The sequence below is a fragment of the Phocoena phocoena genome, chromosome 9, assembly GCF_963924675.1.
Source record: "Phocoena phocoena chromosome 9, mPhoPho1.1, whole genome shotgun sequence".
Classification (NCBI taxonomy): Eukaryota; Metazoa; Chordata; class Mammalia; order Artiodactyla; family Phocoenidae; genus Phocoena; species Phocoena phocoena.
This window is the reverse complement of record NC_089227.1, coordinates 78,777,481-78,794,672: the sequence shown is the minus strand read 5'-3', so window position 1 is coordinate 78,794,672 and position 17,192 is coordinate 78,777,481. Positions and strand designations below refer to the sequence as shown.

General features: G+C 36.8%; 1 protein-coding gene and 1 non-coding gene across 2 annotated transcripts in view; one reads left to right on the top strand and one right to left on the bottom strand.

Annotated features, from left to right (window-relative positions):
* IQUB (IQ motif and ubiquitin domain containing) overlaps positions 1-17,192 on the top strand; it is a 54,763-nt gene that overhangs the window by 12,275 nt on the left and 25,296 nt on the right. The window contains exons 6-7 of the mRNA XM_065884198.1: positions 7,145-7,355; positions 15,968-16,143. Coding sequence (XP_065740270.1) covers positions 7,145-7,355; positions 15,968-16,143 — 387 coding nt within the window. The remainder of the gene's footprint in view (positions 1-7,144; positions 7,356-15,967; positions 16,144-17,192) is intronic.
* On the bottom strand, positions 6,189-6,248 carry LOC136128617 (U7 small nuclear RNA). The gene has a single exon (XR_010656208.1). It is a non-coding gene; the product is annotated as a U7 small nuclear RNA (small nuclear RNA).

Below are 17,192 nucleotides of genomic sequence, written 5' to 3'. Positions count from 1 at the left end.
CACCGAGCTGATCTCCCTGTGCTATGCGGCTGCTTCCCACTAGCTATCTGTTTTACATTTGGTAGTGTATATATGTACATGCCACTCTCTCACGTTGTCCCAGCTTACACTTTCCCCTCCCTGTGTCCTCAAGTCTATTCTCTACGTCTGTGTCTTTATTCCAGTCCTACCCCTAGGTTCTTCATAACCTTTTTTTTTTTCTTTCAATTCCATATATATGTGTTAGCATATGGTATTTGTTTTTCTCTTTCTGACTTACTTCACTCTGTATGACAGACTCTTGGTCCATCCACCTCATTACAAATAACTCAATTTCGTTTCTTTTTATGGCCGAGTCATATTCCATTGTATATATATGCCACATCTTCCTTATCCATTCATCTGTTGATGGACACTTAGGTTGCTTCCATGTTCTGGCTATTGTAAATAGTGCTGCAATGAACATTGTGGTACATGACTCGCTTTGAATTATGGTTTACTCAGGGTATATGCCCAGTAGGGGGATTGTTGGGTCATTGCTACCATTGTTGGGTCATATGGTGGTTCTATTTTTATTTTTTTAAGCAACCTCCATACTGTTCTCTATAGTGGCTGTATCAATTTACATTCCCACCAACAGTGCAAGAGGGTTCCCTTTTCTCCACATCCTCTACAGCATTTATTGTTTGTAGATTTTTTGATGATGGCCATTCTGACCGGTGTGAGGTGATACCTCATTGTAGTTTTGATTTGCATTTCTCCAATGATTAGTGATGTTGATCATCCTTTCATGTGTTTGTTGGAAATCTGTATATCTTCTTTGGAGAAATGTCTATTTAGGTCTTCTGCCCATTTTTGGATTGGGTTGTTTGTTTTTTTGATATTGAGCTGCATGAGCCGCTTATATATTTTGGAGATTAATCCTTTGTCAGTTGCTTTGTTTGCAAATATTTTCTCCCATTCTCAGGGTTGCCTGTTTGTCTTGTTTATGGTTTCCTCTGCTGTGCAAAAGCTTTTAAGTTTCATTAGGTCCCACTTGTTTATTTTTGTTTTTATTTCCATTTCTCTAGGAGGTGAGTCAAAAAGGATCTTGCTGAGATTTATGTCATAGAGTGTTCTGCCTATGTTTTCCTCTAAGAGTTTGATAGTGTCTGGCCTTACATTTAGGTCTTTAATCCACTTTGAGTTTATTTTTGTGTATGGTGTTAGGGAGTGTTCTAATTTCATTCTCTTACATGTAGCTCTCCAATTTTCTAAGCAACACTTATTGAAGAGGCTGTCTTTTCTCCATTGTATATTCTTGCCTCTTTAATCAAAAATAAGGTGACCATATGTGCATAGGTTTATCTCTGGATTTTCTGTCCTGTTCCATTGATCTATCTTTCTGTTTTTGTGCCAGTACCATACTGTCTTGATTACTGTAGCTTTGTAGTGTAGTCTGAAGTCAGTGAGCCTGATTCCTCCAGCTCCATTTTTCTTTCTCCAGATTGCTTTGGCTATTCGGGGTCTTTTGTGTTTTCATACAAATTGTGAAATTTTTTGTTCTAGTTCTGTGAAAAATGCCATTGGTAGTTTGATAGGGATTGCATTGAATCTGTAGATTGCTTTGGGTAGTATAGTCATTTTCACAATGTTGATTCTTCCGATCCAAGAACATGGTATATGTCTCCATCTGTTTGTATCATCTTTGATTTCTTTCATCAGTGTCTTACAGTTTTCTGCATACAGGTCTTTTGTCACCTTAGGTAGGTTTATTCCTAGGTATTTTATTTTTCTGTTGCAGTGGTAAATGGGAGTGTTTCCTTAATTTCATTTTCAGATTTTTCATCATTAGAGTATAGGAATGCAAGAGATTTCTGTGCCTTAATTTTTTTATTCTGCTACTTTTGATTAGCTCTAGTAGTTTTCTGGTAGCATCTTTAGCATTCTCTGTGTATAGTATCATGTCATCTGCAAACAGTGACAGTTTTACTTCTTCTTTTCCAATTTGGATTCCTTTAATTTTTTTTCTTCTTTTATTGCTGTGGCTAGGACTTCCAAAACTATTTGAATAATAGTGGTGAGAGTGGGCAACCTTGTCTTGTTCCTGATTTTAGAGGAAATGGCTTCAGTTTTTCACCATTGGGAACGATGTTGGCTATGGGTTTGTCATATATGGCCTTTATTATGTTGAGGTAAGTTCCCTCTCTGCCTACTTTCTGGAGAGTTTATCATAAATGAGTATTGAATTTTGTTGAAAGCTTTTTCTGCATCTATTGAGATTATCATATGGTTTTTATCCTTCAGTTTGTTAATATGGTGTATCACATCGATTGATTTGCATATATTGAAGAATCCTTGCATTCCTGGGATAAACCCCACTTGATCATGGTGTATGATCCTTTTAATGTCCTGTTGGATTCTGTTTGCTAGTATTTTGTTGAGGATTTTTGCATCTATGTTCATCAGTGATATTGGCCCGTAGGTTTTTTTTTTGTGACATCTTTGTCTGGTTTTGGTATCGGTGATGGTTGCCTTGTAGAATGAGTTTGGGGGTGGTCCTCGCTCTGCTATATTTTGGAAGAGTTTGAGAAAGATAGGTGTTAGCCCGCTGGTCCTGGGCTTTTGTTTGTTGGAAGATTTTTAATCACAGTTTCAATTTCAGTGCTTCTGATTGGTCTGTTTATATTTTCTATTTCTTCCTGGCTCAGTCTCAGAAGGTTGTGCTTTTCTAAGAATTTGTCCATTTCTTCCAGGTTGTCCATTTTGTTGGCATATAGTTGCTTGTAGTAATCTCTCACGATCCTTTGTATTTCTGCAGTGTCAGTTGTTACTTCTCCTTTTTCCTTTCTAATTCTGTTGATTTGAGTCTTCTCCGTTTTTTCTTGATGAGTCTGGCTAATGGTTTATCAATTTTGTTTATCTTCTCAAAGAACCAGCTTTTAGTTTTATTGATCTTTGCTATTGTTTCCTTCATTTCTTTTTCAGTCATTTCTGATCTGATCTTTATGATTTCTTTCCTTCTGCTAACTTTGGGTTTTTTTTCTTCTTCTTTCTCTAATTGCTTTAGGTGTAAGTTTAGGTTGTTTATTTTGAGATTTTTCTTGTTTCTTGAGGTAGGATTATATTGCTATAAACTCCCCTCTTAGAACTGCTTTTGCTGCATCCCATAGGTTTTGGGTTTTCGTGTTTTCATTGTCATTTGTTTCTAGGTAGTTTTTGATTTCCTCTTTGATTTCTTCAGTGATCTCTTGGTTATTTAGAAGCACACTGTTTAGCCTCCATGTGTTTGCAGTTTTTACAGTTTTTTTTCCTGTAATTGATATCTAGTCTCATAGTGTTGTGGTCAGAAAAGATACTTGATACTATTTCAATTTTATTAAGTTTACTAAGGCTTGTTTTGTGACCCAAGATATGGTATATCCTGGAGAATGTTCCATGAGCACGTGAGAAGAAAGTGTATTCTGTTGTTTTTGGATGGAATGTCCTATATGTATCAGTTAAGCCTGTCTTGTTTAATGTGTCATTTAAAGCTTTTGTTTCCTTTTTTATTTTCATTTTTGGTGATATGTCCATTGGTGAAAGTGGGGTGTTAAAGTCCCCTACTCTGATTGTGTTACTGTCGATTTCCCTTTTTATGGCTGTTAGCAGTTTATGGCAGCAGCAGTGTTAGCATTTCACGCCCATCTCTGTTGTCCGACCTGATAGCTGCGGCTTCCGCCCATCTCTGGAGCTCATTTAGGTGGTGCTCTGAATCCCCTCTCCTCACACACCCCGAAACAATGGTCTCTTGCCTGTTAGGCAAGTCCAGACATTTTCCCGGACTCCCTCCCGTCTAGCTGTGGGGCATTAGCCCCCTTCAGGCTGTGTTCACGCAGCCAACACCAGTCCTCTCCCTGGGATCCAACCTCCAAAGCCCAAGCCTCAGCTCCCAGCCCCCGCCTGCCCAGGCCGGGGAGCAGACAAGCCTCTCAGGCTGGTGAGTGCCGCTCGGCACCTATCCTCTGTGCGAGAATCTCTCCGTTTTGCCCTCCTCACCCCTGTTCCTGTGCTTTCTTCCATGGCTCTGAAGCTCCCCCCTGCCCACTCCCCATCTCCGCCAGTGAAGGGGCTTCCTAGTGTGTGGAAACCTTTCCTCCTTCACAGCTCCCTCCCAGAGGTGCAGGTCCCATCCCTATTCTTTTGTCTCTGTTTTTTCTTTTTTCTTTTGTCCTACCCAGGTACGTGGGGAGTTTCTTGCCTTTTGGGAAGTCCGAGGTCTGCCAGTGTTCAGTAGGTGTTCTGTAGGAGTTGTCCCACGTGTAGATGCATTTTTGATGTATTTGTGGGGAGGAAGATGATCTCCATGTCTTACTTCCTCTGCCGTCTTGAAGGCCTCCCCCTCTTTATTGTTCTTGTTGGAACATATTCTCTAGTAATTATTTCAGATATTACACATGGGAGGTGAACCATCTAAGTCCTATTGAATGAACCTCATTTTGGGTTTTAGTCTGAGTGGGTGTAGAAGGTTAGATTCAAACTTATTTTCAAAATTATTTTATTTTATATCTTTGAAGCTGTTTTTGATTAAAAGTCTGATGTCAATGGGATTCTCAGTTCTTTGTTTCCTCTTTCTGGAAGATTTTAGGATTTTCACTTAATCCTTAGTAACCTTACTGTGATGTGCTTGAGACTTGGTGATGGATCCTTTCTATCTGAGAGCTCATGTCTTTAGTTTGGGGAAATGCTCTTCTATTATATTTTGAGCAGTTTCTCTAATCCAACTTTCTTCATTCTGTCTGGAACTTGTATCAGACATATTTTGGAATGTCTACATTTATCTTCCATGGCTCTTAATATTCCTCCATTCTTTCTAATTTTTACGACCTTTCAACCTGCATTCTAAAAGGTTTTCTTGTCTAAGTTTCTTGCTTACTAATTCCCTCTTAGACTCTGTATGTTCTGTAGATCAGCAGAATAGATTATAGGAACCTATTCTTCCCATTGTAGTAAAGCTTAACCTGGGCATGAGGCTGCAACACTGAAAACTGCATTTTATAACCTCTTTTCTTTGTTGGTGAGGCCAAGGAACTAAGGCCTGGAAAAAAGAAATGTGAGGGGAAATGATGTGTGCCTCTTCTGGGTATTGCTCTTAAAGTGACTGGATTGCAGTTCTTTTGTCTTTTCCCCCATTCTACTGACTAGAAGATCAGCCACTAGGAAACACAAGTAGGAAGCCATTTGTAATACAGCACAGAGCTTCCTACTAGTCCTAAACTGCTTGCCAATCCCTGGAGTATCATGCGAGAAGGGAAAAACTAAGTTGTTTAAACAACTGTGTTTTAGTATCCTTAATGAGTTTAACAAGTTTAATAGCCCCCAAGATAAACACATTGTACTGATTTTTTTTAAATTTCAAAGATAAAAATGTTGTCACAGTCTTTTGTTCCTTCTTTTGTATTGATTCAACAGCCTTTCCTTTCTCTCTGAAAATGTTAACTCTATCTAGTCTGGTCTTGTTTTTTGTTTTGCTTTGTTTTGTTTTACTCTAAAAGAGTGGTTCTAAAACTTTGACATGCAGCAGAACATGTGGAAAATTTGTAAATATACAGAATCCATGCCCACCCCAGAATTTCTGATTCATTAACTCTGGGGTGGGCCTGAGAATCCGCATTTCTAACAATTTTCCAGATGCTGCTGCTGCTGGTGGGCTGGCCACCATACTTTGAGAACCTCTGTTCTAGTAACTCTCTTTCACACAAATGTAAATTCTCCTACACTGAATGAGGAACCTTTTATTCTGTTGGCTGTTGTCAAATCTTTGGTTACTCTTGGGTGTGTACTCAAGAGTATTTGAAATTTCTGATGTCCAAAGTGCTACAACATATTTGTTTACTGTAGCCTTACCTCAGTGGCTTTCAGGGATGCTCAAGGCTTGATTCTGGGAGGAGCTAGTTTTCTGGAGAGGGGGCTTCTATTCATTCTGGGAGTCACCAGCTTTCTGGGACACCAACCACTCTTGCCTAGAGGCAAATACCTCTGATGCTCTTTACCTAAATTGTTTTAGAGGAGCCTGTCCCTTTTGCATTTTTCAAGCAGTCACCTTGTTAGTTGCCCTAAGACCCCTTCTGCTCACAGGATCCACCAGTTTCGAGGTTGAAACATCTTAGAGACACTTCTGTGTTTTCTAGCTTGCCTCTCCAGTGCATGATTAGGCTGTAGATTCCTTCAAATTCCACCCCTGCTCCGTGGGGGATTTTCCGGTGTGGACCAGAAAACCTGAGACAAATTTTAAAAGAGCTGTAACACTAATTCCTTCTTCAATTTATTCCACGTGCCTCCTTTCTTGAAGGGAATTCTTTAAAGTTTCTGTTCTGTTGGAGGACTCCTTCAGTATGATCCAATATCTTTATTGATTTCTGCTTCTATAATTTTTCTGTAGTCATCAGGGGTTAGATGAGGGGAAGGGACGTGTCAGCATATTCTCTACCCTCAAACTTGATCTAGCCTCTCTATATTTTACTTTTTTTAAATGAGTTTACTAAATAAAAACAAAAAATCTCTCAGTTATATCGCAAGCTTTTTGTGACTCTAGTACTGTATTATATACCTTCAGACATATATATTTTTCTTACAATTTAATAAATACATGTTTGCTTCGGTGGTTTCCACATATAACCTACCCACTGTGTAGTTAGTAAATACCATTTTTTAAAAGATATGAGCCTATGCTAATGGAAATTAAGAAAAAGTAGATAACAATACATAGTATTCATAACAATAATAGTATTTATTGAGGACATGTGGTGTACCAGGCTTGAGGTAAGCACTTTATATGCATAGTATTATTATCACTGTTTTGCACCTGAGGGTACTAAAGTACAGAGATGGCAAGTAACTTATCCAAATTAACTAACTAGTGAGTAGCAGAGGGAAGATTTAAACTAAGCTGTACTCCAGACCCTGTGCTCTTAACTTCATACTAACTGCCTCCTGTGAAGGTATACTTGCTACTAGATTTCAAACTCAGATAGCTGATGTGCATTATCTATGACCTTTCTGTTATAATGTATGTGAGAATACATGGCATAGAACTGAAACTAGACTCTCAGTATTTTTCAGTACTTATTGAATTGGAATAGAAATAGTCATTGTTGCCTTTCATTGTGTAATAAGGTTGACCATATTTTATTTTCTTTAAGTATAGGTAATTGTGATACAGACTTACTACAGACGATGGCATGCTAAAGTTGTGGTAGACAATTTAAAAAGACAGAAAATGTTAAGGTTGCAGTGGGAAGCACAGGAAGAACTAAGGAAGATAAGAGAAAAAGAAGAGTGGATGAAATTGGATTATTACCGGAGGCATAATCCTCAAACAAAAGAAGATTTTGAACTTCTTTACAATGCACTGGAACGTAAGTTTGAAATAGGCTTTGCATAAAATATTAATTTTATAATTTTTCATTAGTAGGAAAAACAGGTTTACTAAAGACAAAAGGGAGACCTTATTATTTTAGGAAGATGTCTGGGGTATCTGGACTAGAGAATTTTAAAAGATGAATAATGTCTTACATTTGGGAGAAGAATTAAGGCTGGTGTGAAATTGGAAACGCTTTTATATTAACAATGGATGAATAAAATGTGACTACAGCTCTGTGAATTATTCAGTTTTAGTATGTTATCTCATTTGCTACTCATCCCTATGAGATAAAAAGAGAAAGTATTCTCCAGTCTGTTTCTCTGATGGTCTTGGGAATTTGTGAACTCAGAGTTGAACTGTCTTGAACCCCTCAGTCCAGCATTCTGTCTCTGATTCTGCTCTTTACAGGAGATACCTTTTTATTCCCTTCTACTAATGATTATAAATATATATATATATGTATATGTATATATATTCTCTACACATTTGATTTTATGGCTTATTTCTTCCATAGGATGTGTGCTAGTCATTGACACAGTTAAAAACTTCCATTACTTGAACAAGCCAATCACTCCCTACTTTGGGCAGTATATACACTGTTCTCCTTGAAGCTTTTCCCCAATACCTACCTTCTAATCTCAGCTTAAATATCACATACTCAAAGCCTTTTGTGACTGACAGTGCAACTGGGACATCCTATTATCATCTTATGGTTCTCACTGCACACCAACTTTTCATTTATAACACCACAATACGTTTTTTTTAACATTAATTTCACTACTGGACTGTAAGCTCCGTAAATGAATGACTCATTTATTTTTTGGATGATCTCTTTTTCTGTGTTTAGCTCACATGCCCAACAATTACTGGTAGAATGAATAAGTGAATGAATGAAGGGAAACCCAAGGATGTAGCCATGCAACTGTCTCTAGCTTCTGCTTTCCCAAGAGTACCTCTAAATTAGAAGTAACCAGAACAGAAGAGTTGTTACCTTAGATACCAGAAAGTAAAGTTGGGCTCTTGTGATGACATAGAAGAATTAAAAAAATTAAAAGTAGCCTCAGTTATTTTTTTAGTTGAATACGGTTTTTTATCCAAAGAAATAATAGTCTTTGACTTCTCTATGATTATTCATAATATTAACTTAAAGTAAATTTTCTTACTATAACATTGTTTCTTTATATACTGTTTATTTGTGGACATTACTACGTGCTCTGTTACTCAGGTCATCCTTTCCTCTCTAATCGAATACAATTTTAGGTGTCAGATATCAGGTCTATTTAAATAGCTATATGATAATATGCTATTTACTGAAGATGATACAATTAAACACTAGGTCTAACAAGCAATAGTAATACATTTATCTCTTTGATAAATGGAAGAAAATGGAAATGAAATTTCTTACATAAAAGAGACATCTCTTAGTTTTCTTCCAGGCCTAAAATTCTAAATTAGAACTCTAAGAATAATTTAAAGTTCTGTTTTGTTGTAGTTAAAATTCTGGTTCACAAGCTCAGTAATTTACATAGCTCTTCTATTTACTATAGTTTTCATTCCATATTCTTTACTCCAGTGTTTGAAACTGTTGCCCCCTTGTGGCTCATAGTGACAATTGCATAGTTTGAATTACAACTCCTAATAAAGTTTAACTTTTCCTCCAGGTAACCTGTTGCTTAGTAATAAAAGCAAAATGATATCAATTTAGGAAAATGAATTTAACTATATAAGATAATATGCTGTATCAAAGACAAGACTATCTCTGGGCAACAGTGTTTGATTTTTTTTTTTTTTGCGGTACTCGGGCCTCTCACTGTTGTGGCCCCCTCCCGTTGCGGAGCACAGGTTTCGGACGCGCAGGCTCAGCGGCTATGGCTCACGGGCCCAGCTGCTCTGCGGCATGTGGGATCTTCCCAGGCCGGGGCACGAACCCATGTCCCCTGCATTGGCAGGCGGACTTTCAACCACTGCACCACCAGGGAAGACCCAACAGTCTTTGATTTTTATGTCTTTTTTTTTTTTTTCTTATATCAGTATGTTGAGGGCAACTTCTTTCATTGATCTGACTGGTCACTCTTATCTCAGACTCAGTATAGGAGTCATTATCTTGAGGAAACGTCTCTTATCAACATGGATTAGGCTCAGAGCCTCTTTTCCTTGCCCCATTATTCTCTGTGCATACCATTCACTTAACTGTCCATGTCTGTACCTAGGACACCAGATAGGACCTTGTTCATTATGTCTAATAAATGTTTGTTGAATTGAAACTTCTACCCTTTGTCTTGTTTTAACTTGTGGAAATGGTGTTTTCTGACTCGTCTCTAATTATTACCTCTTGATCTCAAGTTCCCTTGACTTCTAGCTTCTGGAGACTCGCTGGCCCCAGTCCTTTGACAGATCTGGCCCTGGGCTTTCAGTCTGAATCTTTCTTGGTTTTTTTCCATTCATGCTTCCAGTCTGTGATAAGAATTTTAAAAAGCAGATGCGTATAAACTGCCAGTGACCGACAAAATATTGTATGTTCTGCTGTTTCTTGTTTGGAAATAGCAAGCTTATTAGATCTCAGAAATTTTAGAATGTGTATGGACTTTATATTTTAGTGCTATCCTTTCATTTTATAGTTGAACTTCAGACCCTGGAAATTAGGTAATTTGTTCAAGAATGTAAGTTAAGGTTATAAGATAAATGTATTCTTTGAAAGGAACCGGTTGCTTTCATATCTTTTTCTTTAAAAATATTGGAGGTTATTGACATCTGTTATGGGCTGAATTATGTTCCCCCCAAATTCAGATGTTGAAGTTCTAACATCCAGTACCTCAGAACGTGACTGTATTTGGAGATAGGGCCTTTAAAGAACTAATGAAGAAAAAGTGAGCTCATATGGGACCCTAGTCCCGTATGACTGGTATCCTTATAAGAAGAGGAGATTAGGACACAGACATGCACAGAGAGAAGGTCATGTGAAGACAGTGGAGGAAGGTGGCCCTTTACAAGCCCAGGAGAAAGGCCCTCAGGAGAAACTAATCCTGCCATCACCTTGATCTTGAACTTCAATCCTTCAGAACTGTGAGGAAATAAATTTCTGTTATTTAAGCCTCCCAGTCTGTGGTACTTTGCAAATGACAGCCCTAGCAAACTAATGTAGGATTCCAGTTTTTTTTTGTTGGCTTTTATTATCATTCCCAGGGAGCATATATTTTATGAAAGCAGGAAGAATCTCTCATTTTTCTCAATATCTTCTCTGTATAGTTCTGGAAACTGTCAAATCAGTTATAAAATCAGTTTTATATAGCTGTTCCTGGTTCCTGTGTTTTTCTATTCCTTATTAGTAGTGGGTCATGGTATTTTTCTGATGCCATGTTCTATCCTTTACTGTAGATTTACAGGAAGTTTGTTCATTTTATGGAGAATTTTATTGGAATTAAGGTCCATTATTTTCATATTTCTAATTAGCTTCATTGGGTTGTTTCCTTTTTAAAAGTCATACTAATAATTTAAGCAAAATACAAAATCTGAATATATATGGATATAACTGTATTTGAATACACATATGTATAGCTCCAGATTCACCCAGGACTTAAGGATTAATCTAGCAGATCCGTGTATTGCTTTTTGAGGTTGGCAGAATAGCTTAAATATCCTAGTGGCCTAAATTTATTACTGGTCCCAAAGGTTTCTAATGTAAAACTGGGAAGTAAAATACGCTTACTAATATTCAGTTTTTATTTGCTTTCTGGGGACATCCATATAATCCCATGAGGTAAATATTCTCAGTTGTTATTTCCACAAGCAAGCAATCTTCCTCTTTATTCATATACTGCCTTTTAGTATATGGATATTGTCAAAGTTTTAAAGCTTTTTGGTTGGTAAAACTACTCTTTTACCAACCAAAAGCTCATCGATCATGGATTTTCTGGACTTTCATAACATAATTTAGCACTTAAATTTACAATCCTTTTGCTGAACACAATTTAGCTTTTAAATTTACAAATCCTCTTTTCGAATAGACCAAACTGTACAGTATCTGAATAATGTATTCCTGGTAAGAGACAGAATGGGATTCTTATAAAGAACACAAGTGACAAGTCCTTGACCTGATCAGGATTATTTCAAATTGAAATTTGAGAGGAGGAAGAAATAATATGATAAAATTATAAAACTAGATATCATGAAAGGCAGTGGTTATAACAGAGGAGGGCCAGAAACAACATGACTTGAGATATTTACCTTTCGATTCAGGGACTAGTATTAAAGTAAACTTGAAATTTTAATAGAAGAAGGAAAATATTTCTAATTATATAAATTATATATAAATGTAATATATTCTGAAATATCCCTGCAACACGATGAGAGAGTAATCATGCCTGGAAGAATACATTTTACTTGATTGAATCATATCTAATAGAAGATAAGAGGAAGTAATCTTATGTCAAGAGTTGATTTACCCAAAGGAAGTCTTTAAAACTAATGGTGAAAAATGTCAGGCTTTGGGGTAAAGATAAATGTAATGACAAACAAAAATTCTGTCCCAGTGGAAGGATTTTACAGTCTATCCAACTAGGGAGAAGCAGAGACACGTTCGCTCCTTCAAGAAGGCATTATGTCTTTCTCACTTTTGTATGTACCATCAAACTTTATAGAGTTCTTTCAGATAACAATTGCTCAAAAATTGCAGTTGAGTATTTTGAATTGGCGAAGAAGTGATAGGATTTTGACAAGTATTGATATAATAACCAGATCAGGGAACTAGGATTTTTGAAGTTAAGATAAAAAATAGGCTTGATTCTATGGCCAGAGTGTAGTTCATGAGACTCTGAAGCTTCATCATTCTGACAATAAAGTAATAAATCATCTCTACATAAAAGGAAAGAATTACATGGCTAATGAAGTAAATATGGCTTTCCAGTAGTAAAGCACCTAATAAGTTCACATTGAAAAGAATTGTGATGAATGTCAAAGACTAGAATGACTTTTTGGAATGTTTGTTCAGAATAAAGAACAGTAGGTCACTGTTTCTACTTTTGTTTTGCTTCCATGTTCTGTGAAGAGCAGAAAACAAATATGGCTCAAATGAGTTCAGGTTCACAGTCCAAATGTATGTCCCAGGGGATCAAAGCCATACTGTTATCTTTCAGTAATCATGGAGAATGGGAGGTGTGCCCAGAAGACATGACCTTCCAGGAGGAGGCTTGTGATTAACTGTCACATACATTACATCTTTTTATAACTCTGCCCGGGTCCCTGCCCCAATACACACTTTTCAGGTGCCTGATTTAAATATGAGGCTTACTTATGTAAAATTCTCCCAAATTGACCTTACTGCAATTTTTGTTTCATCCTATGCATTTTGATATGTAGTGCTTTTATTTTTCTTTCCTTAATTGTTGACACTCATACCTTTTACTTCTTATTTGATTAAAATGTTATTTTTGATAGTATTACATACATTTCCAAGCAGATGGGAATATATTTCTTTTTTTAACTTTTGTTATTAATTGTAGTTGAATTGTACTGTGTCAAAAAATGCAGTTTTCGACGTTTCTGATTTGGGGGATTTATGTTTTCTTCCATTCCTACTCCTAGAATTTATATAACTTTATATAAATGCTTCATAGAACTTTGAAAATAAGATATATTTTCAGACTTTGGTGTTCAGAGCTTGATGTATATTAATTAATTTAAATTTGTTAATCATACTGTGTCAGATATTTTTTGTTTTTAATTCTTCTTTACTTGACTGTCATAGATTAACTCATTTGTATTTTATTTATGTTTATATAATATAAAATATACTCACCACAGTAGTGTTTATAACTGATACAAGTTTTGCTTTTTATAGCTTGATGGGATGTGATTTTCAGTGTAAATATTCATGAGAGTCATACCTTTCATCATAAAATTATCTTCTATCCCAAGGGATGAATTTTGAGTGTTTTCCTCCCTATTTTCAATATATTAATATTGCTGTATCTGTCTTTTTTTTTTTTTTTTTTTGCGGTACGCAGGCCTCTCACTGTTGTGGCCTCTCCTGTTGCAGAGCACAGGCTCCAGATGCGCAGGCTCAGCGGCCATGGCTCACAGGCCTAGCCGCTCTGCAGCATGTGGGATCTTCCCGGACCGGGGCATGAACCCGTGTCCCCTGCATCGGCAGGTGGACTCTCAGCCACTGCGCCACCTGGGAAGCCCTGTATCTGTCTTTTATGTTGTTCATATTTACCATCCTTTTATGTTTAACCTTAGTCTTTGGCATCACTTTGTGCCTTCCAAAAACATCATGTCATTGAATTTTTAAAAAACCATAATATTTTATTTTCAGTCAAAAAAATCGAACCATTTCATATTTTTCAATATAACGATTATGCCTGATTTTGCTTCTCTCATCTTGCTTTATGCTTTTTATTTCTAATTTTTTTGTCTTTTTCTGCACAAACATTTATGATTTTTACTCTTTTCTGCAATGATTTGAAATGTAAGCATTCTTCTTTTATTCCTTCTTAAAGTTTTTCAAAGACGTTCTTAAGACAGGTAAACTATCAAATGGATTCATAGCCTACCATTTTCTCTAGTTCTGAGTCCTGAGTTAAGGTTTACTACCTTCTGCTAGAGGGTCCACTTTCTGAGATGAGACAACAGCAGTTTGGGGGACGACCTTTGTGCCTCCTTGAGTGTCTTCCAGTCGAATCTGCACTGCGTCTTACGGAAATTGCCCTGAGATTTCTACCGCATGGATCACACCTCTCTCTGATTTCCAGTACTGCTTCCGGTCTCTCCCTCTCCTCCCCCATTTCATGTTTCCTGTATCATTTCTAGAAGAACTTAGGAGAGAGGAGTTGGAGTTAACAGCCTGTATATAAACCTCCATCTTGTCAGAAATTTGGTATGCCATATATTAAAGAGGAACTAGGCCTGGATAGGACATGAAATTATGTCAAATAATATGCATTTTAAGAAAGGGAAGTGTTTTTGTCTGGAAAAGAGAAAACCTAAGTGGACTGTGACAGCTGTCTTCGATGCCATGTGGTGCAAAGAATAGACTGTTTAGCCTCACAGGCTAGGACCAGGACCAGGGTGAGCAAATTAAACCTGTCCAAGCTGCTGGGAGATGGGGAGGGGTGTTGAACTGTTTAATTTCTAAGGTTCTTTCCAACATTATTTTTCCTTTAATATAAATAAGTTTGACGCTTTTGAAATATGGGATATAAAACAGTTTTCTTCCCCAAATTTAACATGTATAGGAATTGAATGGAACACTTGTTAAAACAAAAAATTCTGAGCCCAGCCATTTTGATTCATTTAAGTTTGGGATAGGATCTTGCACTCTGTATTTTCTGAGGTTAATTTTGAGAATATGGTGTAATCTTTAGGTAAAGTGAGTTTATAAAAGTACTATTCTTTGGCATTTTATGGTTTGGTTTTAGGATGTATTTCATGTAACACATTCTGTTTTTAATTTTTATTTTATATTGGAGTATAGTTGATTTACAATGTTGTGTTAGTTTCAGGTGTACAGCAAAGTGATTTAGTTATACATATACATATATCTATTCTTTTTCAGATTCTTTTCCCATATAAGTTATTACAGAGTACTGAGTAGAGTTCCCTGTGCTATACTGTAGGTCCTTGTTGATTATCTGTTTTATATATAGTAATGTGCATCACAGTCTTTGTTGATAGTAACCAACACTTTAAAATATTGTAAATATTATTCTAACTTAATTTATTGGTTTGAGTAAAGTTTAAATGTAATCACTTTATAACATTTGCTGATATAATTAGGGTTTTGTAAAAAAAATGGGAAATCGTTCTAAAAGTGCTAATAGTGAAGAAAATAATTGAAGTCAACATTTCTACATAAAACTGTCAATTTGGGTACTGGGGGAAGCAGACACCAAGATGGAGTTTGAAGTGAAAGGTAAAGGGAAGAGAGAGCAGGGAAAGGCAAAGAAAGTCTTCAGATTGAGATGTAGGTTGACAACCTGTGAAAGCAGAGAGGAAAGGAATGAGGACGAGGGATGGAGATCTTCAAACAAGTAGAGTTCTGAGGAAGTCTGAGCCGGCCTGACGGTCAGCTCTGATTGACCACAGAAGAGACCACTGTTGGGCAGACATGGCCAGGCCCTGCTTCTCCCATGGTTCTTACTCATTGACTGGGAGTAAGTGTGGGAAAAGTGTGGCCTCTGCTCCAATATGGCGACAGATCCGAAGTGCTATAGCTGGTACTGTTGGCCACCTGTACTCCTAGCTACAGGTACTCTCTTGGAGGGAGATCTGAGCAGGACACGTTCATGGCTGCCACAAATCCAAGCCATATTTGTTTCAGTACTGGGGGGTGTGCATGCTTACTTGGAGGCATAATTTGACATGATCTGTACTGATGTCTTACAGCTTCTGTTAGTTTGACTCTACTTTTATTGCTTTACGTCTCTCAGCTTTTACTTCATCCTATTTTTTTCATATATCAGGTGTACAATATGAATGATTCTATTCATATATAATTTTATTTAAATTGTTATAAAAATAAAATACACTTGTCTGGAGGTGATAGTAAAAAATGTTCTGTAAAGATGTGGGATTTTAAAAACTCAAGAGTCTTTTATGTTATTCCTCTAGTCTGGAGGCAAGAAGAACTTGCACGCATTAACCAGTCTTTCACTGGAGCTGAAAGGAAAGCTGCTTTGTGTGAACTCCTGGAAAAAGAGACCCAGATAATTGCTTGCATTGGGAGACATAGATACATCGCTTATACGGCTAACCAGGAAACATCGATACAAGCTTTTTTGGATAAGGTTATTGAAGTAACAATTATTTAAATATGAATGTATCCTGAATTTAAAAACATAGAATAATGAACTAAAGAAGAGACTTACATTGTAAGAATTTGTGTGAATTTTGTTTAGTATTTTGGTGACATATTTATTTAAATTTTGTATATATTTTTCTTTCTTCTTATACAGCTTTAGATTTTCACTGCAGCCTAGAATAACGATTGACAAGTCACATAAAATTAACGTGTTCTTAAGAAAAGAGCTATGAAGGGAAAAATGGAGACACCACCTTTGTGACTCTGTTCATTTAGACTTAGGCTGGCTATAGAAATTAGATGAATTGCACGCCCTGATAAAATGTAGAGTATTGAAGTCACAAAATGTCTGGATCTGCAGTGCCCCATAGTAAGCAACCTGGGGGAAATAGCTATAGACTAGTGTTTCTGCTTTTGTTCACCAGCTCATTAAGTGACTAGAAATTTCTGACCCAAAGGATATATGATTAATGAAAACCATGAAAACATACAATTAATGGAAAAACTAAAGTAATTACCCTTTTGTGGTGAAACTGCCTGCTTGATACTGAATAGCCTGTTTCCATAGTGACCAATTTCCTTTTATAAACTTGATCTTTCCAAACAATTAAAAGCCAATCCAGCCACCAGAAGAAAAGGGATGGAGTTCTTCAAGATATTCTCCTGTAGTGATTCTGGTTGTATGATTCTTGCTATTTGAGAACATTTGTTCTTAAAAACCATATTTTTTGATGCTATAAATGCCCCCCACTCACCTTACCTATACGCTCTCCTGTTTGATCTCAATTTTTCTTGTGGTTTTAACTACTGCCTGCATCCTGGAACTCCCTACAGTTCCAGGCCAGACCTCTCCTAGGAGCTTCCAAATCACATCCTGAATTGCCTACTATCATTGCTCTTTGGATGTCCCGAGAGTAATCCTCAAGTTGACATGTCAACCCCTGAGTCATATCATCTTACCTTTCCTTGACCCCTCACCTCCGAACTGATCCTCTTCTGTAACACTCGCATAATTTATCTTCTGTGAATGTTTCA